Genomic DNA, 26,222 nt, shown 5'->3' with positions numbered 1-26,222 from the left:
GTGTAACTGATTGTAACGACCAGCACCTGCGAGGCAGCGGGCAAGGCTGACAGCGCTACCCGGTAGTCGCCAATCCGAACGTGGCAGTCCGCCAAGGCTCGGGACGACCAGAACCTGTGCAGGTGCAGGTGGGGCCGACAGCGCCACCCGTTGGTCGCCAACCAGATCATGACAGGGTTTGGTAGTAACCCGAGATTCAAGTATCCATCCATCCATTTTCCATTCCGCTTATTCCTCATTAGGGTCGCGGGGGTTGCTGGAGCCTATCTCAGCTGTCTTCGGGCGCGAGGCGGGGGACACCCTGAATTGGTTGCCAGCCAATCGCAGGGCACACAAAGACGTCACTCTCACACTCACACCTAGGGACAATTTGGAGTGGCCAATCTGTCTGCTATGCATGTTTTTGGAGTGTGGGAGGAAACCAGAGGACCCGGAGAAAACCCACGCGGGTCCGGGGAGAACATGCAAACTCCACACAGGGAGGCTGGACCGGGAAACGAACCGGCGACCTCTGCACTGTGAAGCCGGTGTGCTAACCACTCGACTACCGGGCCCCGAGATTCAAGTATTTGTTTTAATTAAAATCTTCAAATAAAATCAAATGAATATATACATTTGAAACACCAAATAATGGACTTTAAAAATAAATGCAATATACTTTAAAATCAAATAGCATTATACAAAATATGAATATAAAAATGAAAAGCACCGTCCCTTTTTGAAACGCGGTCTTGCCGTTACAAGATATGAACAACAGATGGCAGCAGAATATTCTTCTCTCAAACTGCGACCACTCAGCGAAGAAGAAGTACACGCCAAAAAAACATGGCGTCTGTTGTGTTGAGAACTAAACCAATGATACACTAACGAGCATTCCAACGAGAAAAAAAGTTAACAACGACGGTGTTGCGGTGCTGTGCGGACGGAGAGAGTGCGGACTGTGCTTGGACCGATGGAATACGGTGTGACGCGTAGGGTGCCGTACCCACCACCGAGGAGGGTATCCTCGGAGTCCCGCAGGGCGAGTGTTAGCGTGCAAGATGGCGAGAGTGCGAGCGCGCTCATTCCCTCTCGCGTGGACCTTCCTACCAACCGAATAGATGCTTTTTCGGGTGGCCGCGGTGGTTCGGGAGAACCGTCGGCCGTCCACGAGAGGCACATGCCCAAAGAGCCCGACAAATTCCACATCCCCAAGAAGGAGAAAAAAGGTGGGTCAAGTAGACGACCGAGACCGAGTAACTGACTACGTAAAGTACGTATTACAAATTACCTTCACATCGAAACGTTTAAAAAATAACAAACATGTACATTATATGAAGATAACTGTGTACGACTTTCACAAACATTACTTTAATGCTTTGATAACTTTAATCACAACCAGCCCTTCTCACAGTACCAACTACCGTAGAAATCTACTAAGTACATTATTTGAAATGATTAAAACAACTATAAAATATGGGGAAACGTATACGTTGACAGCTATGACATTACTGCCTTTTCTTATGCTTTAAAACTAAGTGATTTTATCTCCTATCATTATTTGTGCAGCGCTGTTGAAACATATTTCCTGCGAGTCGCGGGAATACGAGGGCGTGATGAGCATCCTGACCACCGGCCACGTGGACAGGGCATCGGCAGGTTGTTTCTCCTACAGCTGCCCCCGACTGGTCCACAGCGAACAGTTGGAGAGGGAGGTGCGAACCATCTTCTCGAATATATCACGTCCGTCACGGGCTATGATAAGAAAATAATGTGGCTATTGTATTTATTTGTTTTATTTATTATTATTTTTTAATGTGTGTGTGTGTGTGTGTGTGTCAGTTTGTGGAAAAGAGGAGGGAGATGAAAACGGAGGGCCGGACGGAAAAGGAGCTGGAAGAAAGTTACTGCTTCCTTTTGACCGACGTGGCCAAGGTAAGCAGCGTGATAATATTGCGCAATATTTATATGGAATACAGTGACACCTCGGTTTACAAACGCCCTGGATTACGAACTTTTCGGTTTACGAATATTAAATTGATGAAATTTTTACCGTGGCATACGAACTATTTTTCGGGATACACACAGAGCTGCCACATTGAGTGATGTCTCGTTCGCAAACGACCCCGTTCTCCTAACAACAAAATGGCAGCCCACTGTTTTTGTGCTCTATTCCCCGCCCCCAGTCTTCGGTTAAAGCCACGTGATTGGTCAAGAACGCAGCAGTGAGTGGGTGGGGGTTACAGACAGAGAGAGATAGAGAGAGAGTGAGGCCGTTAAACATTAAAGAGACAGGCAGACGACAGAGAGAGAATGGGGAAATTGATAGAAAACCGTGAAATTTGGACTCGTTTCAACTTTGATCGTTCAAAGGCAGAGTGTAGACTGCAAGGTTAAAATATCCCATCAATCAGGCTCCACAAATAACACGCACAAGCCAGCTGTACACTTGATGCAAAAAGCTATCAACCCAGCTAAACAACACAATGGATGAGGAACAAGGTTAAATTATCTCAGAGAAAGCACCTACAAGGGATAATTCCTCAAGATGGTGAAAGAAGAAAGCTACGTTCCTCATCAAGTGTTTAATACTGATGAAACCGGCCACTCCATTCCATCAAGCCATCAACGACCATCACAAAGGTAAATAAAACCACTTTATTATACTGTGCAGTTTATTTCTTTAATTCTAATACCATAGCACATTTATTATACCCGAAATAAGGTATATTTTGTGTAGTTTTGAGGGTTAGAAAATTAGAAAGTGGAAAATTATGTTTTATGGGGACGTGGGAACTTATTATCCTCATTTTAATGGTTTCCTATGGGAAATTAATTTTTGGGTTAGACACTTTTCGCCTCACACACTCTGTCTGGGAATCAATTAAGTTCGTAAGCCAAGGTATCGCTGTAGTTTTGATCTCATGCATTCTTGTAGGTGCCGTGGCTGTGTGAGAAAGGCCTGATTGTGGGTCAAAACTGGCAGTCCATGCTGGGAGACCCCAATAAAGGTGGGAGCCGTGCATCAAATCTTCCTCTGTGGTTTTGTGTGTGTGGTTCTCTTCTGTTTTTTGTCGCTGTGTCTCGAATCTTTGACTGTTTCTTTCTCTTGGCGTCTGACACGCGTCTCTCTCCTTATCTCCCTTCCCAGGAGTGTACTTGTGCAGGTATTCCGATTTAATTCAGGTTCATCCCTTCCACCACGGGGCTTCTGGCGAGATCATCATCTTCAAAGTGATGAAGGTGAGTCATCACCTCGCGGAGGGCGTTTTGGGGATGTGGTTGCTGATCCCGTGCATATGCGTCTTTTCAGGGGAAAGTGAAGAGCATCTATGAGAACATCAAAAACGTGATGGACCCCACTCCCCGCTTTGACAGCCACATGTCCAAGAACTTCAGCAAAGTCACCTCCGTCAACGCCTACCGGTCCTTCGAGCACACCCAGGTAAACAAACGCAAAGGCTCGTCCGTGTTTTTAAATTGGCTTTTGTGTCATATGTGCGCTCGCTCACGTTGCAGCATTACTTTTACGAGTACGACTTTGACGAGCTGAAACAGCGCCCTCGCCAGGTGTGCCCTTATGCTGTGGTGTCCTTCCACTATAAAGGCAAAGATTCGCCACTTCCCAGCATGCCTTTGGCCCCTGTCAGGTAACAACGATTCATTTTATCGATCTGGGTAAGGGTGTTGAGAAAAGACTGTCATTTGCAATGCTTCTTCAGACACTCGACTCAAACAAATCAGCGCCTTAGCCACGCCCACCCCCAAAAAAATCTGAAAAATTAAATAATGGAAAATCACTACAATTGATGACTGTAAAGTTCTCAGTCTTTGCACACATTTTCAGCAATTATGTGTTTAAAAAAACAATTCTCTGACAAGATACTGTGTTTGTGGCGCAGGGCGAACAGTTGGCCGGGGGAGGCCAAGAAAGGTGAGCGATCGCCCCTAGTTTCATTTCATTGATCGTTCATTGGAAGTTGGCCCGAAAATGGGGCGCTTGGGTTTGGTTTCTTCTTCAGAGCCGGCGCACTTCACCGTGTGGAGCGGCGACCTGGTGCACGACGACAAGATCCTCTTCCCCATCTCCTTGCGCTCGTCGTCACTGCCGTTCCTCCCACACAAACTGTGAGTGGTTGCCGGCGGCAACATGATTGCGTTTTCCTGTACGCTGCACGCAGCAGGTGAACAAAGTATAGCTGGGGCACCACATCGCGCCGCTTTTGTTCTTTAAGTCTTACAGGTACCTGGTACATGACCAAAAGTCCTGGAATATTTTTCTCATTGTCATAAACCACTGTAGTCAGTGCAATGATAACATAAAAACAATTTCTTTATTTAGTCAATTATTTATTTAATTAATTAGTTTTGAAATGAATTGTTTCGAGTCATTTACTTGATTTTACTTAATTAAAAAATGCTCACATTCTCTTTCTCTCGCTCTCTTTTTGTCTATTTCTCGCTCACTCACTCTCTTTCTCAAGTATTTTACTTGTTACTTTATTAATTTAAAAAACTCATTTCTCTCTCTTTCATTCTCTCTCAGGTATTTTACTTGTTACTCTCTCCCTCTCTCTAGCTATCTCTCTCCCTCCCTCTTCATGTCTCTCTCTGTCGATCTCTCTCCCTCTCTGTCTACCTTTTTCTCTCTTTCTCTCTTCGTCTCTTATTCTCTCTCTCTGTCTTTGTCTCTCATTCTCTCTCTCTCTCTCTCTCTCTCTCTCTCTCTCTCTCTCTTCTCTCTCTCTCCCTCTGTCTACCTCTCTCTGTCTCTCTCTCTCTCTCTCTCTCTCTCTCTCTCTCTCTCGTCCTGCGCAGCCACACCCATCAAACTGTAGAGAGAGTGGCTTATTTTTTAATTTTTATTGTAGCCTTTGCAATTTGAAAATAGCATTCTACTGATTTATGATGTCAATTTGTATTCAATTGTTTGTTCAGCCCGGGTGGAGAGGATTGCCATTACTGTCGGGACTGTTGGGGTCGCACCACGATGTTGTTTGCGTCCATGTTTATGTTACAATTTTTCCTCCTGGTTTACCTTTACTTCATTTGACCCAAACAGTCTCGTTTTTGTTGTTGTTGTTACTCACTTGAACACGGTTATACCACAGGGTTTTTGCGTGCGTTCTGGTTTGGCTGTAATAGTCCTGTTTTACTTGACGTTAAAACTCGGTTCGCTTGATTTGATCAACAGCAAGCCAAAAACCAATCTGGCATATTGTTTGTGTGTGTTCTTCTTTCCTCCAGACCCGACAAGCTGAAACTGGGACACTTGATGAGACTGGACAAAGTGTCCAAGCTTCTCCCACCTGAGCTCTTTTCCTTCAACGTCTATGACAGCAGCAAGGAAGGTGACGCTGCATTCGCACAAGCTTTGCCATTTCAATTCTGTCCCTTGTCTAGTAGATCACATACGTGATGTCATCGTCGTTTGTGTGTAGTTGTGACGCGGGGCCATTACTGCAGCCTGTTGGAGGTGTTGGACAGAAGTCGCACGATGAACAGCATCGGCAGGCTGCTGCAGGAGCTCGAGAAGGAGGGAGTGGTGGGTGGCAAAATTTCCTTTATCAATTAAAATTGTGTACATTCACACAAACGTGACTTTCGTTTCAACTGACCCTCAGCCCCCCAAAAAATATTTTGAGGAGGCGGTAATTTTTTTTTACGGGTTTTCGTTAATGGAAAACACCTTCAATGTTAAGTTGTGTTTTGGGAGATTTAAATATTTTATACTGTAAAGTTCTCAGTCTTTGCACACATTTTCAGCAATTATGTGTTTAAAAAAAACAATTCTCTGACAAGATACTGTGTTTGTGGCGCAGGGCGAACAGTTGGCCGGGGGAGGCCAAGAAAGGTGAGCGATCGCCCCTAGTTTCATTTCATTGATCGTTCATTGGAAGTTGGCCCGAAAATGGGGCGCTTGGGTTTGGTTTCTTCTTCAGAGCCGGCGCACTTCACCGTGTGGAGCGGCGACCTGGTGCACGACGACAAGATCCTCTTCCCCATCTCCTTGCGCTCGTCGTCACTGCCGTTCCTCCCACACAAACTGTGAGTGGTTGCCGGCGGCAACATGATTGCGTTTTCCTGTACGATGCACGCAGCAGGTGGACAAAGTATAGCTGGGGCACCACATCGCGCCGCTTTTGTTCTTTAAGTCTTACAGGTACCTGGTACATGACCAAAAGTCCTGGAATATTTTTCTCATTGTCATAAACCGCTGTAGTCAGTGCAATGATAACATAAAAACAATTTCTTTATTTAGTCAATTATTTATTTAATTAATTAGTTTTGAAATGAATTGTTTCGAGTAATTTACTTGATTTTACTTAATTAAAAATGCTCACATTCTCTTTCTCTCGCTCTCTTTCTGTCTATTTCTCACTCACTCTCTTTCTCAAGTATTTTACTTGTTACTTTATTAATTTAAAAACTCATTTCTCTCTCTTTCATTCTCTCTCGAGTATTTTACTTGTTACTCTCTCCCTCTCTCTAGCTATCTCTCTCCCTCCCTCTTCATGTCTCTGTCGATCTCTCTCCCTCTCTGTCTACCTTTTTCTCTCTTTCTCTCTTCGTCTCTTATTCTCTCTCTCTGTCTTTGTCTCTCATTCTCTTTCTCTCTCTCTCTTTTTCTCTCATTCTCTCTCTTTCTCTTTCTGTCTATCTCTCTCCCTCTCTGTCTACCTCTCTCTCTCTCTCTCTCGTCCTGCGCAGCCACACCCATCAAACTGTAGAGAGAGTGGCTTATTTTTCAATTTTTATTGTAGCCTTTGCAATTTGAAAATAGCATTCTACTGATTTGTGATGTCAATTTGTATTCAATTGTTTGTTCAGCCCGGGTGGAGAGGATTGCCATTACTGTCGGGACTGTTGGGGTCGCACCACGATGTTGTTTGCGTCCATGTTTATGTTACAATTTTTCCTCCTGGTTTACCTTTACTTCATTTGACCCAAACGTTTTTGTTGTTGTTGTTACTCACTTGAACACGGTTATACCACATGGTTTTTGCGTGCGTTCTGGTTTGGCTGTAATAGTCCTGTTTTACCTGACGTTAAAACTCGGTTCGCTTGATTTGATCAACAGCAAGCCAAAAACCAATCTGGCATATTTTTTGTGTGTGTTCTTCTTTCCTCCAGACCCGACAAGCTGAAACTGGGACACTTGATGAGACTGGACAAAGTGTCCAAGCTTCTCCCACCCGAGCTCTTTTCCTTCAACGTCTATGACAGCAGCAAGGAAGGTGACGCTGCATTCGCACAAGCTTTGCCATTTCAATTCTGTCCCTTGTCTAGTAGATCACATACGTGATGTCATCGTCGTTTGTGTGTAGTTGTGACGCGGGGCCATTACTGCAGCCTGTTGGAGGTGTTGGACAGAAGTCGCACGATGAACAGCATTGGCAGGCTGCTGCAGGAGCTCGAGAAGGAGGGAGTGGTGGGTGGCAAAATTTCCTTTATCAATTAAAATTGTGTACATTCACACAAACGTGACTTTCGTTTCAACTGACCCCCAGCACCCCCAAAAAATATTTTGAGGAGGCGGTACATTTTTTTACGGGTTTTCGTTAATGGAAAACACCTTCAATGTTAAGTTGTGTTTTGGGAGATTTAAATATTTTATCGATGAGAAGGTTTCTTCAGCCGTCATCTGTACAAAAGTGAAGGTTTCGGACGTTTCGCCTCCTATCCAAGAGGCTTCGTCAGCAAACTAAAGTCTGACTGGTCGTATCGGCCCCATTTATATATCCCTAATGTCCAGACATGGTGGCGCCGGACACAGCTATGATAGGTCCCTACTCTCAGGTTGGGAGGGGCGGGGGACCCCTCCCTGTGGCCCCACTGATTGTTCCTACATTCCTGACTAACGATTGGCCTATTACCCCCACTGCCCCCGGTATCACCTCATCAGCATAACGACCCTCATCAGCATTGCGAAAGTTGCCTAACCTGTTTTGCCTGAGCAGGCTATTGTATGAACGATCCAAATTGAACCTCACACCACCAGACCGGTTTAATGAAGGATTTTGTTGTTTTATAAGAATCGCCTCTTTTACCCCCCTTTCAAACCATCTATGTTCTTTCGCTAAGATTTTAACCTCATTGTCGTCAAATGAGTGGTTGCTAGCTTTTAGGTGCAAATGTACTGCCGATTGAGGCCCACTAGTATTATCCCTGCGATGTTGATAAAGTCTTTTTTTGAGAATTTGTTGAGTCTCCCCAATGTACTGCTCTTTACAATTTTCATTCTTACAATGTATGGAATAAACTACATTACTTTGTTTTTCATTTGGTAGCCTATCTTTTGGATGCACTAATTTTTGGTTTCGGTTTGAAATAAGTAGGAATTTTATGTTGCCAAAGGACTCTTTGTAATTTTTCAGAAATTCCTGCAATGTACGGTACTGCTACTCCTCTCCTTTTAGAATCTTGAGAATTATTGGTTTCGTTCGCTATTCTTTCTTTCTGACATTTGTTGAATGACCACTGAGGGTACCCACAGTTAGTGAGTGCTCTCCTGATATGTTTTGACTCCTTTTCTCTACCTTCAGTGCTAGTTGGTATTAGTTTAGCCCTATGCTGGAGGGTTCTGATAACTCCTAGTTTATGTTGTAAAGGGTGGTTAGAGTCAAAAAGTAAGTATTGGTCAGTGTGCGTAGCCTTCCTAAAGACTTCTGTTTTTAGCGCTCTGTCCTCTTTTATAATTGTATGTATTCAATGCGTTTCAGTTGCCGTCATTGTATTCACGCAGCGACCTCACAGATAGTTTTCCTTTCTCTAGTTGGAAGGGTCCCTTTTTAGTTGTGTCCGGCGCCACCATGTCTGGACATTAGGGATATATAAATGGGGCCGATACGACCAGTCAGACTTTAGTTCGCTGACGAAGCCTCTTGGATAGGAGGCAAACGTCCGAAACCTTCACTTTTGTACAGATGACGGCTGAAGAAACCTTCTCATCGATGGACCACTCCTGTACGCGGATAGGGGGGGGTCTATCCATCCATCTGTTTTCCAGACCGTTCGGTTTCCTCCCACATTCCAAAAACATGCATGGCAGGCTGATTGAACACTCAAAAATTGTCCCTAGGTGTCATTGTGAGAGTTAATGATTGTTTGTTCGACCAAAAATACACATCATCATAAATAAATATAGGTAACATTCGACTTACGACCGAGTTCTGTTCCGACCAAACGGTCGTAAGTCAAAATGATCGTAAGTTGAAATCCATTCAAAATGTTGAATAGAGACTCGAAGGCTGAATGACTCGCAAACTTCCCCCCTCTGGTGCCATCACACGGTCGATTGCTGTGCGAGAGTGAGATGCCGGCTGGCTGGCCAACATTGTCATACACATTGCCAGCCTGCTTGCGCGTTGCAGTGACAGGCGTAGAATTAAAATTTTAAAAATAGGGTCTGGAGGTCGTGGTCGTAAGTCAAGCTGGTCGTAAGTTGGATGTTACCTGTATTATCCTTTATTTATTTATTTATTTATTTATTTGTTCATTCATTTGTTTATCCATTTCTTCATTTATTTATTCTTTTTTAATTCATTTATTTACTTATTTATGTATGTGTTTATTTATTCATATATGTATTACTTAATTGTATTTGTTTATTCATTTATTTTAATATCTTGTGTAAAAAGTTTGTTTACACTATTCATGCAGGTACTGGTGAGCGCGCTGACTGAGCGAGGTTTTCTCTTCCTGCTGTCCAGCGCTCAGATGGCCACACCGCCCGGTAGGAGGAGGCCCAACTGTCGCATTAATTCATGCCACGTAGAATAATACATTGATCACCGTTTTGAATGTCACATGTTCAGAGAGAGGCGAGAGTTGGAAGAGATGTCTCCAGGCCTTGTTTGTCTTCCCTGAAAGCAGAGATGTGGACAAATCTGGTAAGGAACACACCACCACCATTAGCACTACAATTTCAATTTCGTGTTCAGGACCAGTCACACCTGAACAAAATGATTGTTTTTGTACAATAAATATAATTCCTAAATAGAAGGGAAGCAAAATATGAAACTTTTCAATATTAACTCATTCACTGCCATTCCTGAATTTTTTATGGAATTGAAAATAATAATAATGAGTGCCATTCCTGAATTAGTTCGGGTTTTGTTTTTTCTTGCTTGGGTGCCGATAAAGCGCTCGCCAGACCTCTGGCAATGTTTTTCCCTTCCACAAGGGGCAGCATTTCCCTTTTTTCCATGTTAGCCCTCCATTCCAGCTTCAGCTGTTGTTAAAGCGCTATATAAACCAATATATATGTATTGCATTGGATTTTGGACAGCCGCCCTCATTTCAAGCTCATATAACTCCAGACCCATGTAATTTAGGAAATAACTATTTTTTGATGAAAGAAGAGGGTCTACGGTTTCTTATGCTACAGTGATTGTTTTTGTAGTACTAAAAATCAATATTCGGTGGGTCCTGGAATTCGAGTGACAATGACAAAAACCCTGGCACTGGAGTGGGCACATTTTTGCACATCGTCTGGCAGTGAATGAGTTCAACACATACGAATAGATAATGTATGTGTTTTATGCGTTTAGCATCCAGTTGTGCATCCAGTTGCGTGTCCTCCTGCGCCGGCTTCGGCAACAGCGGGATATCAGCAATGAAGCAGTTTATCCCGGCGCTTCATCACGCCCTCATCAGGAGCCACGCAAACCCTTCCTCCGAACTCTCCACCGGCGTGGAGCTGCAAGCACAAGAGTACTTGGTCGGCCAGAAGGACGGCAAGGTGCTTCTTAACCGGCTTGCAAACTAACGCAGGAGGGCTCCCTTTAGTTCTCGCTAATTTTAATATACATTTTAATATGCATGAGGTTTTTCAAAGCTATACATCATTCTTTCAAATTATTTTAAGTCACCCAACTAATACCCCCTAAAACCTGCAGGTGCAAACGTATGAAATGCCTGAATATGACGTCAAAGCAGGCGAAACAGCCGCTGCGTACCCGGCACCCAAACGCCACCGGCTGAACACGGACGCCTTCCTGCGTCCGTATCTTCACAATCCGGCTCGCTTCCAGCTGGCGGTGGCGCACGCTACCAAGATGGTGGAGCTGCACTGCACACGCTCGGAGCCTCCGGTGGTGAATCCTAGGAAAGGGCAAGAGGGCGCCGGCAGCAACGCACACAAGGTAGCTAACCTATTCCTATACCTATTCATTCCTCTCGGTGCACACATGGGGGGTGGGAGCCATTATTTGAATAATAGTCAATAATATGATTAGTATAGTCTGCAGAAAATGCGGATAATTATCATTAATTCATTCACTGCCAGATGACGTGCAAAAATGTGTCCACTGCAGTGGCAGGGTTTTTGTCATTTTCACTGAAATTGCAGGACCCACAAAATATTGAAATTTAGGATTACACAAACATTCAATTCAGCATGAGAAACTTTACAATCGCCCCTGTGGTGTCCAGCGATGACAGTCAAATGGCACCGACATTCCTCCCATTCAAAAAGAGTACTGGCATATTCATGCTGCCGAAAACTCGCAACCGCTCAGCACTGTCTCCTCCTTGATTAATATCGTGGCCAAAAAAGCTGAAAAACAATCCGTATCCATTCCACACGACGCACAACAACACAAAGGGACAAAAGAAAACACAAAGACAAAAAACAAGGCTCATGAGAGCACTTGCTGATGGCTGCCTACTCGGGCGCCATCTTGGACTTCAATAATGGGAACTGTAAATAAATATTGTTAATTTTATTTCAGTATTCATAGATCACATTGTCAATAAATGACTTTTATCATGAACGCATGTGTTGTCACTTGCAATGCTTGGTCTGAGCCGAGAAAAAATGGAACAACATTTTATACTGATTTTTAATTGAAAATTAGCGGTGCACGTTATACACATGCGCACATTATACTCGCACATATGGTATATAAGCTTGAAATGGGGACGCCTGTACAAAATACTGTGATACCTCGGCTTACGAACACTTTGGCTAACGAACTTTTCACCTTACAAACATTATACTCGCAAGAACATAATCTTGGCATATGAACTAGTTTACGGGAAACACACGGAGCGCCACAGTGGCTGGCGGACTAGTTTTCGGCGGGAGAACACCAAACCACACGGCCGAACAGCTGCCGGTCTACTTTTACACGCCCACTTTCTTTGAGTGCGCTTAGTGCAGACGTGGTTTGTTATGGAGTGGATACTTTTGCTTTTTATGGGACCGAAAAATACATAGGCTAGTGTTAAGCCAAAGAGGACACAATAGAAAATTACAGTCCAGCAGAAGAAGGAGATCATTGAAAAACACAAACAAGGTGTGCGTTTTGTGTGTCTTAGCGTCCCAGTACCAGTATGCTACGTGTGGCTCAGGTGTTTCTGTGTTGTCTAAGCAATGGTCTCAGGCAATAGAAAAGGGTGAAAAACTTCTGTTGATTTGGATTAATGAAAAGCAGCGAGTAGGGGACAATGTGTGAGGGTATTATTGCCGAGAAAGAACAGCAACTTCACTCGGATATCAAGAGGCAACTACATCAACGACCATCACAAAGGTAAATAAAACGACTTTATTATATAGTACAGTTTATTTCTTTAATTACAATACAATAGCACATTTATTATACATAATATAAGGTATATTTTGTGTAGTTTTAAGGCTTATTTCGGATAAATTTGTTTTATGGGGACCTGGAAACGGATTATTCTCATTTTTAATGGTCTCCTATGGGAAATTAATGTTTGGAAGACACACTTAAAGCCCTTACATACACTTTCTGGGAACCAATTAACTTCGTAAGCTGAGGTAACACTGTACAAGACAATACATACATGTATATTGATTTATATAGCGCTTTAACAATGGCTGAAGCTGTAACAAAGCGCTAACATGGACAAAATGCAAAGGCCGCCCCTTCGTGGAAGGGATAAACATTGCCAGAGGTCTGACCGGAGCTTGATTCGCACCCCCCTGCAAGAAAAACCAAAACCCAAACAAATTCAGGAATAGCGCTCCACGTCACACTTTTCAATTCCCGAATAAATTTGGGAATGGCAGTGAATGAGTTAAAATATTTATTTATTATCATTGATTTTTATTTTTTTTTTTTTTAAATTATTGAGGAACTTCAGCCATTTATTTACATTCGGCACAAGCATTACCCGGGGACTAATTAGAGCCGGGCTTTGTTCAGCTGCAGGAACTCTTCGACTTGGTGATGACATGCAAGAGGAAAGCCGAGAATGAGGTGAAGAGAGAGGAGTCGCGAGAAGACACTAAAACACCAGGATCGGAGCGAAAGATGGAGCAGCGGGTAGCCCACTTGGCACTCAAATACTTGAAGACCTTCCACGACCTGTCCGGATTGGACAAGAGTCCAGGTGAGGGCACGCCAGATGTTTCAGCTTGAATCCAAAAGTTGTGTGCAGCTATTTTATGAGTGTTCGTCCGTATTTGTGTTTGGCTGTCATTAGTAAGTGGGCAAACTCCGCCCCTGCCTGGCTCCCTGGCCTTTGTCATTCGGTCGGTTGGTCTGATTGGCATGAGCTTGCAGGACGATGGCTCAGAGCTCGCGAGCAGACTTTACAAACTGCTGACAGGCGAGTCCAATCTTTCGTATTTTGTCAAAACTTATTATGACGCTTGTCTGACTGGCTGCAAGCTTAATTGAGCCCTCAAACGATACATCTAAATGGAGGAACGCGTTTGTCTTCCTCCAGGTCTCAAGCAGGCGGCCAGACACGCCGCACTGCGAAGCCGCAGCGGCAAAGCTTCCGCGAAGAGCCAGCCCAAGTTATCCCCATTTGACCGGCTGGCCGCCAAAATGGGGTTGCCCGCCAACCGCGACATCGACCTGAGGAAGCAGGACAATCTGGAGGTGGATTCCAGGCCCTCTTGGATCATTTTATGCGTTCTTCCGGAGACTCGTTAAATCGTGTGCATGCGCAGGAGCAGATGGTGGGGAGTGTGAGGAGTCTGGAGGGATTCAGTCCCAGCGGAGAGAATTATCAACAAGACTCACAGGGAGGAGGAGGAAGTGTGTATGAAGAAAGCATCCCGTGGAGACTCATCCCCATAACCGGTGAATGTTGTTTTGAAATAAGCCTTGAGTTATGATGAGACAGATTTGTCTGTGCGTTTGTGGAATCAGCAATCAATCTGACTGCTGCTTTCAAAAACATAAAAAGAAGAACTGGAATCCAAATACTGAAGATTGTATCGACAGAGACCATTTCTAATTGGTAACAAAGAAATAAATAATAAATTAAAGAATCAATAAATACACAAATAAGTAAATAATAAATAAATAAATACGTGAATAAAGATATAAAGAAATAAATAAATGGACAAATAAATAAACAAATTCTATTTAGTCGGGATAATTGTAGACTGAGTAAGAGGATCCCCCCAATTTTCCTCAGTCATAAAATACTAAGAGGCAAACTGATGTCCTGCTTGTAATTCATATTTGTCGTCGTCTGCATGAAGGAAGCACCAAATATGGTATTTTTGGTCATTGTGTTTTTTGTTGTTGTTTTTTTATGTATCCAAATTTTGTTCTATAATATCCATGTCAGAATCGGTCTCAAAATAGCCAAACAGGTCAGGCCCCAGTTAGCTGCGTTTATGTGACAAGAGTGGAGACAGAATAGACATTTTCCTTGATGGAGGTTTTGTGTGCTCAATGAAAGTGTTGACTGAAATCAAATGTGTGCAGGTCTGTCTTCTGAGAAGTACAAACAGAGGGAACGGAACCTCCCCCAGGACCCCCGACTCTATTTCGCCATGGCGACCCCACCAGACCAGCCACCCTCACTCAGCTCTGTCACGTCCCCCAGGGCCAGCCTGTCACCGCCCCCTTCGCCCTCGCCCAGCCCCGCCCCCTTTCCCTCGCCAAGCCCCCCCGCCTCACCGGCCAGGTGGCCTTCCCCCTCGCCCAGCCCTCCGCTCTGTCCCGAGCCCCGTCGTCAAGCGCCTCTGGAAGCCCGTCTCCCCCTTTCTCCCACTAGCTCCCCGTCCCCTCCATCCGCAGCCGCCCATCCTCTGTCGTCGCCGCCGCCTCAAGAACAAACAAGCCAAGTGGACCAGGAGCTGCAGGTTGCGACCCCATCCTCCGGGGACTGTGCAGGTTTGTTTCATCTCTTATTTACTTTTTCCTATTTTATTTTATTTATTTATTTATTTATTTGTTCATATCTATTTATCTATTGTTCTTTTATTTATTTATTTGTTTATTATTTACTTATGTCTATTCATCTATTTTTTATTGTATTTATTTATTATTCATAAGAATCTAAATATTTAATTTATTTGATTATTTATTGTGCATTCATTTTTTTCTATTTGTTTATATATATATTATTTTTATTTGTCTGTCTCTCTGTTTATTTGTTTAATTGTCTCTTCTTCACTTTTTCCCATTTTATTTACTTCTTTATTTTTTTATTGTATTTATGTATTAGTTTATTATTTACGTATGTCTATTTTTTATTTTATTTATTATTTCTAATAATTTGTTTTTGTTTGTCTGTTCTTCACTTTTTCCCATTTTATTTTGTTTATTTATATTTATTTATTTATCTTGTATTTATTTATTTTTTATTTATGTATGTCTATTTATTTATTATTCATTCATTATTTGTATCTATTTGTATATTTTTTTATTTGATTTATTTTTCTGTCTGTTTATTTGTTTAATTGGCTCTTCACTTTTCCTATTTTGTTATTTATTTGTTTATATCTATGTATCTATTTTTCATTTATTATTTGTATGTATCCACTTTTCTTTTATTCATTTATTATTTATAACAATTTGTCTATTTTTCTTTCATTTATTTGTTTATGTATTTCTCATTCATTCATTATTTATCTATTTTTCTTTTATTTATTTGTTTGTTTACTTACATCTATCTGTCTATATTGTATTTATTATGGATAACAATGTGTCTATTTTTCTTTTGTTTATGTATTGTTTAGTAATTTATTATTCATTCATTATTTGTATCTCCATCTATTTTTTATTTTATGTATTTATTAGTCTGTCTGTTTGTTTATTTGTTTCATTGTTTATTTGTTTTTATGTGTGTTTATTTATTTATTTTATTTGTGCTTTTTTTTTTTTTACTCCAGCCTCCATTTTTACAGAGCACTAGTTGACTCAATTCGTGAAAGAAAAAAAATCTAGGAAATTAAATAATTGTAAGCAAGCAGCGCAAAAAACAATTAAGCACATGATCGCAAAGTATCTCACACATGGATGATCAGGATCGTCAGCGTGAAACTTTGATAGGTACACGCCTACTCCTGACCCTTCGTTTGTTCCCTTGTTGCTGTCCCTCATCTCAGCCGATGCATCGATTGAACTCTCGGAATGCATCGCTGAAGGTGGAGACAATCCGGACACCTCGGCGTTTACTTTGGAGAGCGTTGCGTCACCCAGGCTGCTGCAAGGAAGACAAATTGATGACGAAGTGATGGAGGTGGTTGACTTGACTGTGTCTTCAGAAGAGGAGGACTGTCCCGTCCTTTCGGTCTCCATGCCACCGCCCGACTGCCCGCAAGGCATTGACGGTCTCGACGGCATCCTGCTCAAACACCTGGGTCACTTCTCGACTGACTTGCATCTCCTTTTGCGGGAGGAGAACATTAACTGCAGATTACCCGAATCACCTTCTTACCGTCCCCCCGAGCCGCTGAGCGCTGTCCCCCCAGTGGTGATTCCCTTTTCCCAGTACGTGTCTCTGTACCACCCGTGTCCGTCGGTTCAGGGCTATATGAGCTCGCTCCAGGAAGGTATTAGTAGCATCTTGCGGGACGACGACGACCCCGAGCCGAGCAACGAGCTCGAGTTGGCACTTGCCAGTACCATCAGTGCATTCGTATCCAGCATCAGGGCAGGAACAGAGGAGGATGAAACAGAAAGAGCAGAAGCGACGAGCGAAAACGCTGCAAGTGGACAAACGGGAACCAGCGGGGAATTTTCGGGCAGACCACCTCACAGCGCACCTGGACGCGCGTCCGTCGGCCCGCGGACGAACCGCCCGACTTCCCCTGCTCCGTCCACGCAGCCCAACGACGTCTCTGCGCCGACAGAAGCGCCGGAGTCTGGCTCTGAGCCTGGTTCGGACCTACTCTCCATCCCATCGGCAGAGACCCTCGGCAGTGTCATTCAGCATCTGGAGCCCGAGGTGCTCAGCAGCCTGTACGACATCATCAAGGACATCCAGAGGAGCTCTGTGGTGCGGTTCTACGTGTACGCTGTCCAGCCGGACGACCGGCTGGTCAGCAACATCAAGGTAACGCCTGTACAGACCGAACCAAATCCTCAGGATAATCTGTTTGTTGGTTTTTCTTTTTATAAATTGTTTTTCCGATATCAATTTCTCTCCTGTTGTTCACCGTGTATTTCAGGGGTGTCAAACTCATATTTGCCATTGGCCCACATTGCAGTTACGGTTTCCTTTGGGAAAGCATAATAATGCTTAATCACTTCCACATATTACGCCTGCAGCGCACAGCAAATCAATGAATGCCTAGTTTTCTTGACCATTATTGTGGATTACATATGACAATTTGAAATTTAGATTCGGCCTTTAGCAAGCATCAAAGAATTTAAGATGCTTGATTTCCTTTTGTGGCCCGAATAAAATGATGTGGCGGGCCAAATCCGGCCCATGGGCCTTAAATTTGACACCATTTTGTACTGTGTAATTTTTTTTCAATCCTAAAACTTATTTCATCAATAAATACTGTAACGCAGTATGGTAATGAAATCAAAGTACAGTGATACAGTGGCTTACGAACGCTTTATCTTACGAACTTTCCGCCTTACGAACATTAAATACGCGAGACTATAATCTTGGCATTTGAACTAGTTTTCGGCAAACGAACCCAACCACACGGAGCGCCACGGGGGCTGGCGGACTAGTGTTCCACACCCCCTTTTAGTGCAGACGTGGTTTGTTATTGAGTGGAATACTTTTGCAATTATGGGACCGAAAAAGCCCCCACCACAGGCAAGTGTTAAGTCGAAGAGGACACAAAAGAAAATTTCGGTCGAGCAGAAGAAGGAGATCATCAAGAGACACGAACGAGGTGTGCGTTTGTGTGACTTAGCGTCCCAGTACCAGTATGCTAAGTTGACCATTGCTACCATCCATTGACAACTACCATTACAAAGGTAAATAAAACAACTATTATACAGTACAGTTTATTTCTTTAATTACAATACAATAGCACATTTATTATACATAAAATAAGTTATATTTTGTGTAGTTTTAAGGCTTATTTAATAAAAAAGATGTTTTATGTGGACCTGGGAATGGAATATTCTCATTTTTCATGGTTTCTTATGGGAAATAAATGTTTGGCAGACGAACCTTTCGCCTTCCACACTTTCTGGGAACCAACTAAGTTTGTAAGCTGAGGTATCAATGTACCTTTGAAATGACAATGTGGTGACACCGTTTTCAAGATCACCGACGCAGTTATCAAAATCTTAGCCTTCCGAAATTCCCCTCCATGTTTTTTATTCACCCGCTTTCTGTGGAATGTTATCAAAACACTTCATAAACATCCTTATCTATGTATGGCTGTCTTGTCGTAGGAGTACCTCACGCAGCAAGGTCACACAGAGCAAGATCCGGTTTCCTACTTGAAACAAGAAGTCCCCGATGGCAAATTTCTGGTCATCATCAAGAACAAAGACATGGCGGAGCACCTTCATGAGGTGATGAAAATGGCACATTTAAGAGTCGATGCTGCGTATGAATGACACGCTTAGCATATTTTATGTTAAAAAAAAAAGATGAATAAGCCTTGCAAAGAAGCACATTAACTCATTCACTGCCAGACGATGTGCAAAAATGTGTCCACTCCAGTGCCAGGGTTTTTGTCATTTTCACTCAAATTGCAGGACCCACATATATAATATATAATATTGAGTTTTTGGACTACATAAATATTTAAGCTGCGTAAGAAACCTTAGACTCTTATTTCATCAGAAATTAAAAGTTTGTCAACTTTATTGGGCTCTAGAGTTATCTGCAATGGAAATGGGGGCGTCTGTACAAAAGGCAAATGCAGCCCCCTCGTGGGAGGGAAAAACCTTGCCCATAGGTCTGACTGCAGCTTGATTCGCATCCCCCCAACTAGAAAATAACAAACCCCGAACAAATTCGGGAATGGCGCTTCAGGTCAGGCTTTTCAATTCCCGAATAAATTTGTGAGTGGCAGTGAATGAGTTAACTCTTACCGCCCCTCGAGGCAAAATGTCCCATGTCTTTTTTCTGGAACCACTAAAATACCCCCTAATTTGTGGGCTTGGTGTTTTCAGATTCCCGGTTTGGTTTCACTCAAGCAGCACCAGTCGGTGATCTTTCTGAGCATCGACACGGTCGACGACTTCAAGACGCACGGCTACCAGCAGTTGTTTGTGTGTGGCGGCTGCATCCTTTCCGAAGACCTCATCCTCAATCCAGACCTGGTCACCTCTGGTAGGCTGCGCTGTAGTGGGCGGTGGGAAAGGACAGATGCCGTCTCCTCGGTTCGGCTAATGACCGCTTTCTTATTGCAGATCAACTGGACGCCATCATGGGGGTCTTGGAGCAGCATAACTCTCCGGAAAATGTTTGGAGGTGGAAAATTCACAGGACAGCCCTCAAGAAGCTGAAAGAGCAGGCTAAGTAAGAATTCTGGCCTAAATATTTTCTCGCTGCCCTTGGATTTCGCTTAACTGGCTATCCAGCTGGCGATCTAGCTGGTGACTTAGCTGGCTACCTAGCTAGCTATCTGTTTGCTGTCTATTAGCTATCTAGCTAGCTATCTTGCTGGCTAGCTGGTGGGCAGCTATGAGCTAGCTAGCTACTTTTCTATCTGAGTTATTCCGGGTTGAGTGAACGCTGGCGCGTGTGGTGCTTACGCACAAAAAAAAACTTATCCTGTGACTGTAAAGTGACCATGAGAGTTTTGAAAGGCGCTTAGAAAGGAAATGTATTATTATTATTATTATTATTAGTAGTAGTAGTAGTAGTAGTATTATTCTACTAGAGTGTGCTGGACTCCCAAACTGACACACATTTGCGCTCATGTGATCGCATTAATGTGACAGGTTGCTTTTTCGGTTTTTTTTGGCATTCAGGTTCCGGAGAGATGCCGCCGGGCTGCTGGCTGTCATCCTTAAGCGCCACCAGCAGAAGATTGTGGAGGTCCTGCCGAAGCATCGCTGTGACAACAATAAACAACCGTCGCCCGATCTCCAATGTCTCATCGAACATCAGGCCCACAACACCCGCTTCAGACACACCGTTTTCCTTAGAGGTAGCTTCCAATTTTTTTAGCAACGCTAATTTTTTGTGTGCGAAAAACAGCAAATACTGCACATATATCCGTTTTCAGTGCATAGCTTGGACTTCATGCGGTTCTCCAAAAGCGGCATCATCACGGCCGGCGTGGACGAAATGCTGCAAAGTTTCGACGCAGTGCTTGGCAACCACTACGACAGCAACAAGCAGGGGATCGCGGAGGACCTCCAAACGGCCAAAGGTGCATCCATGGTTATCCGGCAGTGCACCTCAGTAGGAATCAGCCCAAAAAAAAAACAATGAAAAATTTGAAAACGCACGTCAAAATGACAATAGAAAATCAGGGCCGTGCGCGAACAACAAAAAAAAGTTTAATATCAAAATATTTCAACGTGAAAATTGGAGATTGACACATGACCATTGTGACTTCTGCATTCTGGAAAAATACAAAAATTGTCGTCACGTAAAATGTCAATTCAGAATGTTGAAACTTACAGCACCACATAAGAATGTGAAAATCACACGTGAAACTTGGTGCGTGACAAAACTGATCTGAAAACTTCTCATTTGAAACGTTTTATAAAGTAAACCATGTGAAACTCATCCACTTAAAACACAGGTGTCAAAATCTAGGCTCAGGGACCAAATCTGGCCCGCCACATTATTATATTTGGCCCGCAAAAGCAAATCAAGCATGTCAAGTGCCATTTTGCTTGCTAAAGTCTGAACCAAAATTTCAGATTGTCCCATGTAATCCGCAATAGCAGTCATTATTCCTGATTCAGATTTGAAAACTAATCATTACATTTTTGTGCACTCTGTGTAATACTGTATGTGGAGGAGAGGAACATTCCAATGGTTTCCCCAAATTCATAGTGGCCGACAGGAGACCATAACTTCAATGTGGCCCACCACAAAAAATGACATCCGTGGCTTAAAACATCAAAATACAGTGATACATCAGCTTACAAACTTAGTTGGTTCCCAGAAAGTGTGTGTAAGGCGAAAAGTTCATCTGCCAAACATTTATTTTGAATAAGAAACCATTAAAAATGAGAAGAATCCGTTCCCACGACCCCATAAAACATAGTTTTCAACTAAATAAGCCTTAAAACTAAACAAAATATACCTTATTTTATGTATAATAATTATTGTATTGTAATTAAATAAAAAAACTGTACTGTATAATAGTCATTTTATTTACCGTTGAAGTTGCCGTGCTTTCTCGGCGATAATACCCTCACTCACACAGTCCCCTGCGAGCTGCTTTTTGTTAATCCAAAGCAACAGAAGTTTTTCAACCTCTTCTATTGCCTGAGACTGTTGGTTAGACAACACAGAAACGCCCCTAGCCACACGTAGCAATGGTCGACTTAGCGTACTGGTACTGGGACGCTAAGTCACACAAACGCACACCTCGTTTGTGTTTTTCGATGATGCACTCAAAGGGGATGTGGAAAACTTGTCCACCAGCCAGCGTGGCGCTGTGTGGTTTGTCCGCCAAAAATTAGTTAGTATGGCAAGATTATATTGTTGCGAATTTAATGTTTGTAAGGCGAAAACTTCGTGAGCTAAAGCGTTTGTAAGCCAACGTATCACTGTAACATCATAACATGAAATGTATCACAGCATATTTTATTTTACATCTCCATCTTTAGGAGGGGACGACAACACGAACGGCACCACCGTGGAGCAGCAGTCACCTCGAACTGACCCGATCCTCGCTCACACCTCTGAACAACAAAATGCGGAGACCGCCCTGGGGAAAGTGACGCTCATCACACCGACAAAGACATTCAGATATTGCACATGGCCATCACGAAGCTGCGAGCGCAGAGGCACCAGCAACAGGCTTCTGACACGGAAAGCAAAGTCTCACCGGCTGCACTCGCCGTGCCGCCTGCCAATGACAAGACGCTTGTAGACTCTAGCGATGACAGGGGAGAGGAGGTGAAGCCTTCAAGTTCAAAAAAAGAAGAAATCAACATCTCCCCACCTGCAACTGGATGTCCTCCGGAGGGCGAGGCAACCAGGTCAGTTGTATGCCTCTTTTCCAAATGCTAACAGTTTCTCTCTCGCACTATTGACAATTCGACCGTTTCTCCCTCCCATCAGGTCAAAAGTCTAGGTATCATCCTTGACAGTACAATATCTTTCCACTCCCATATAAATAACTTCACCCGATCGGCGTACTTCCACCTACGCAATATCAATCGTCTTCGCCCGTCTCTCACTCCTCACACCACTGCTATCCTCGTTCATAGTCTTGTCACCTCCCGGATTGACTATTGCAATTCACTTCTCCTTGGTGTCCCTCAGAAACTTCAACTCCACAAACTTCAACAGGTCCAGAATTCTTCAGCTCGGATCATCACCAGAACCTCATCCTTTCACCACATCACCCCCGTCCTCCAAGAGCTCCACTGGCTACCGGTCAAATCTGGAATCAACTTTAAAATTCTTCTTCTTTATACATTTAAAGCTATCCATAACCTAGCCCCCCATACCTATCTGACCTTCTTCAAATTTCTATTCCCTCTCGTTCCCTCAGATCCTCTTCCTCCCTCCACCTCTGTGTGCTCCCCTGCCCTGTCAGCACAATGGGGGACAGAGCTTTCAACTGTTCTGCCCCCAAACTCTGGAACTCACTTCCTCCCAACATTCGTAACATCGATTCTCTTCCCACCTTCAAAACCCACCTATTTAAAATGGCATTTTCTGTGTAGCTCTCTCTCTTGTTTCTATTTATCATTGTATTTTATTTATTGTATTCTATTTATAATTGTATTTTATTTATTATTGTATCTATGCTTGTCAGTAACTGTAAAGTGTCCTTGAGAGCTTTGAAGGCGCTTAAAATAAAATGTATTATTATTATTATTATTATTATTATTATTATTATTATTTTCAAAGCTCCAAACAACAAGTCCTCCAAATTTTGGTTTGAACGTCATCTCATCCCTCCTTTAGATGCACAAAGTCTGACAAGAACCAGTCACCAAAGCGAGGCGTAGGCATGCGTCCCCACCAGAGTCCGTCCTGTGCCCCTTCCAATTTCGTCCAACAACACCAACGATGGAGGGGCGCCAAGAACTACCAGTACCAGAATCATCCGTACCAAAACCATCAGTACCAGAACCACCGGTACCCAAATCAGCAGAACCCTCAACATTACAATTTTTATTCAGACCCAAGCAGGAACCCCGGCTGGGGTTTTCCTAGACAGCAGGTGGGACAACGTTTTGCAGGGGGATACGGCGATTTTTGGAAATGGCCGCGAGGAGGAGAGCGAGGGCATTTTAATGGCATGTAGAACCCGTGACAGAACTATCTTCTCATCACCTTGGCATTTGTGTTAATTAGCAATCTACACAAGTGTGGTGAACTGTTCAGACTGTGGACGGCGCTGTTGCAGAATGGTTTTTTTTAAGTGATTCGTTTTACGAGAAATAACTGGTTTTCATCGCAGCGCCTATGTGAGTCTGACAGATTGCATTCCGTGAGTGGATATTTTTTCCACATGTTGAAAATGTATAAAACCGGTTGTTGTCATCGCTGCTAGGATGTTGCTAATGCGGAGGCGCGTGTTAGTTCACCTGAAAAGCAAACTTACAGAAGAAATGTTTTGAATGGACCTACACGAGGACTGCAAATTAAGTATGTTGAAGCAAAAAAAATTGGCACTGAAAGTTTTTTTTTAGAATGATTTTAATTTATGTATTTTTTTTAAATCACAGACTGTTATTAAAACTTTAGTAAACAAAAGCTATGTGGTGAAATTTGACATTGGAATTTGTTTTGAAATGTTAGTGTCATTTTTGACATTTTCAAATATCATTGAAATCAAACCTGTACAGATTTGGTCCAATTGCTACAAAAATGTACGCATATTCAGGGTGACCCAAAAAGATTGTGGCTTTGATTAAAAAGCTATTTATTTCAAATTACAACCACACATTATTCAGTTTATGGAAGACCATACACCAGAGTTTCATCTATTTCTGTCAATTTTTAGTCATTTTATAGCTTTCCCAAGATGTGTTCCAGAAATGACCACCATTTTGTTGCAAAATAAACTGTACTCCTCTAAGTGGTTAATTACTTTTACACACTCCTCTTTCGGGAGGGTGACCAAAAAGGTGACAAAAAGATGCGTGCGTCCTACTGAGTTCCTCACTGCAGCAATGTTTTCTCCTGAAAGAGGACTGTGGAAAAGTGAGTACAGCGATGAAAAGGTTATTTCAGCCGTCATCTGTACTTTTTTGAAGGTGTCGGACGTTTCGCTTCTTATCCAAGATGCTTCTTCAGCGAACTAAAGTCTTACTGGTTGTATCGGCCCTATATATACATATCCCTAATATCCAGACATGGCGGCGCCGGACACTGCTATGATAGGTCCCTACTCTCAGGTTGGGGGGAGTAGAGGACCACTACCTGCAGCCCCACCGATTGTTCCTACATTCCTGACTGATAAGAAGCGAAACGTCCGACACCTTCAAAAAAGTACAGATGACGGCTAAAGAAACCTTTTCATCGATGGACCACTCCTGTACGACAGAGCTTACACAGACGCAGACAAGTACAGGTTGGCTTGCAATGAAATGGTGGACATTTGGAACACACCTTGGCCATAAATTGACAAAAAAAATGACAGAAATGGCTGAAACTGGCGAATGGTCTTCCATAAACTGAATAATGTGTGGTTGGTGGTGAAATAATAAATAGCTTTTTAATCAACTCCACAATTGAAATTTTCATGGGTACACATCTTTTTGGGTCACCCTGTATTTTCAGCAGAGTGGAGAAACATTTTTGATTTAGTGATCATGGCACCCAGTTTTGATTAATCTTTGTACCGCCTGGATTCTTCTTTTTAATCAGTACATAAAGCTACTATTTACCTTTGCAACATTACAATTATTTTGACCCAGAAAAAAAATCTTGAACTATGTCATTTTTGCACACTACCATCTGATCTTAACATTTATGGGTCACTATCGGATTGTTTGCCTATACAGTGATACCTTGGCTTACGAACTTAATTGGTTCCCAGACAGAGTGTGTAAGGCAAAAATGCGTATCCCAAAAAATAATTTCCCATAGGAAACCATTAAAATGAGAATAATCCGTTCCCAGGTCCCCCATAAAACATAATGTTCTACTTTCTAATTTATAAGCCTTAAAACTACACAAAATATACCTTATTTTATTTATAATAACGGTCCTCTGGTATTATAATTAAAGAAATAAACTGTACTGTATAATAAAGTCATTTTATTTACCTTTGTGATGGTCATTGATGGAATGGAGTGGCCGGTTTCATCAGCATTAAACACTTGATGAGGAACATAGCCTTCTTCTTTCACCATCTTGAGGAATGATCCCTTGTAGGTGCTTTCTCTGCGATAATTTAACCTTGTTCCTCATCAATTGTGTTCTGTTTAGCTGGGTTGATAGCTTTTTCCATCAAGTGTAGAGGTAGCTTGTGCGGGTTATTTGTGGAGCCTGATTGATGGGATATTTTAACCTTCCAGTCTACACTCAGCTATATAACTCTCAAAGTTGAAACGAGTACAAATTTCACTGTTTTCTATCCATTTTCTCACCATTTCACTTTTGTTTTTTTCTTTCAAATTCGTGTGTGTGTGTTTTCTCACTCTCTGTCGCCTACCTGTCTCTTTAATGTTTAACCCCCCCCCCCTTCACTGCTGCGTTCTTGACCAATCACGTGGCTTTAACCGAAGACGCCATCTTGTTTTTGGGAGAACGGCCTCGCTCTCTGTCTGTAACCCCCACCCCCTCACTGCAGCGTTCTAGACCAATCACGTGGCTTTAACCGAAGACGGGGCGGGGAGTAGAGGACAAAAACATTGGCCACCATTTTCTTGATAGGCTCGTTTGCGAACGACATATCACTCATTGTGGTAGCTCCGTGTGTATCCCGAAAGATACTTCGTTTG

The 26,222-nt window shown here is 42.9% G+C and overlaps 1 protein-coding gene across 1 annotated transcript; it reads left to right on the top strand.

Annotated features, from left to right (window-relative positions):
* Positions 1 to 824: 824 nt before the first annotated feature.
* Positions 825 to 26,193, top strand: tasora (transcription activation suppressor a). Its single transcript, XM_089009565.1, is given in 29 exon segments — positions 825 to 1,208; positions 1,549 to 1,694; positions 1,822 to 1,914; positions 2,918 to 2,990; positions 3,131 to 3,222; positions 3,293 to 3,424; positions 3,499 to 3,629; positions 3,882 to 3,913; positions 4,002 to 4,107; positions 5,227 to 5,330; positions 5,421 to 5,524; positions 9,643 to 9,715; positions 9,798 to 9,872; positions 10,533 to 10,723; positions 10,881 to 11,126; positions 13,155 to 13,341; positions 13,435 to 13,560; positions 13,681 to 13,838; positions 13,910 to 14,042; positions 14,679 to 15,089; positions 16,307 to 17,256; positions 18,567 to 18,689; positions 19,296 to 19,455; positions 19,536 to 19,644; positions 20,100 to 20,278; positions 20,357 to 20,507; positions 21,907 to 22,019; positions 22,022 to 22,295; positions 23,233 to 26,193. Coding segments are annotated over 29 exon segments (5,271 nt in total). The 5' UTR covers positions 825 to 952; the 3' UTR covers positions 23,576 to 26,193.
* Positions 26,194 to 26,222: the final 29 nt, after the last annotated feature.

The sequence above is a fragment of the Hippocampus bargibanti genome, linkage group LG12, assembly GCF_051943395.1.
Source record: "Hippocampus bargibanti isolate YZ-2025 linkage group LG12, ASM5194339v1, whole genome shotgun sequence".
Taxonomy (NCBI): domain Eukaryota; kingdom Metazoa; phylum Chordata; class Actinopteri; order Syngnathiformes; family Syngnathidae; genus Hippocampus; species Hippocampus bargibanti.
This window is presented reverse-complemented; position numbering and strand designations above follow the sequence as displayed.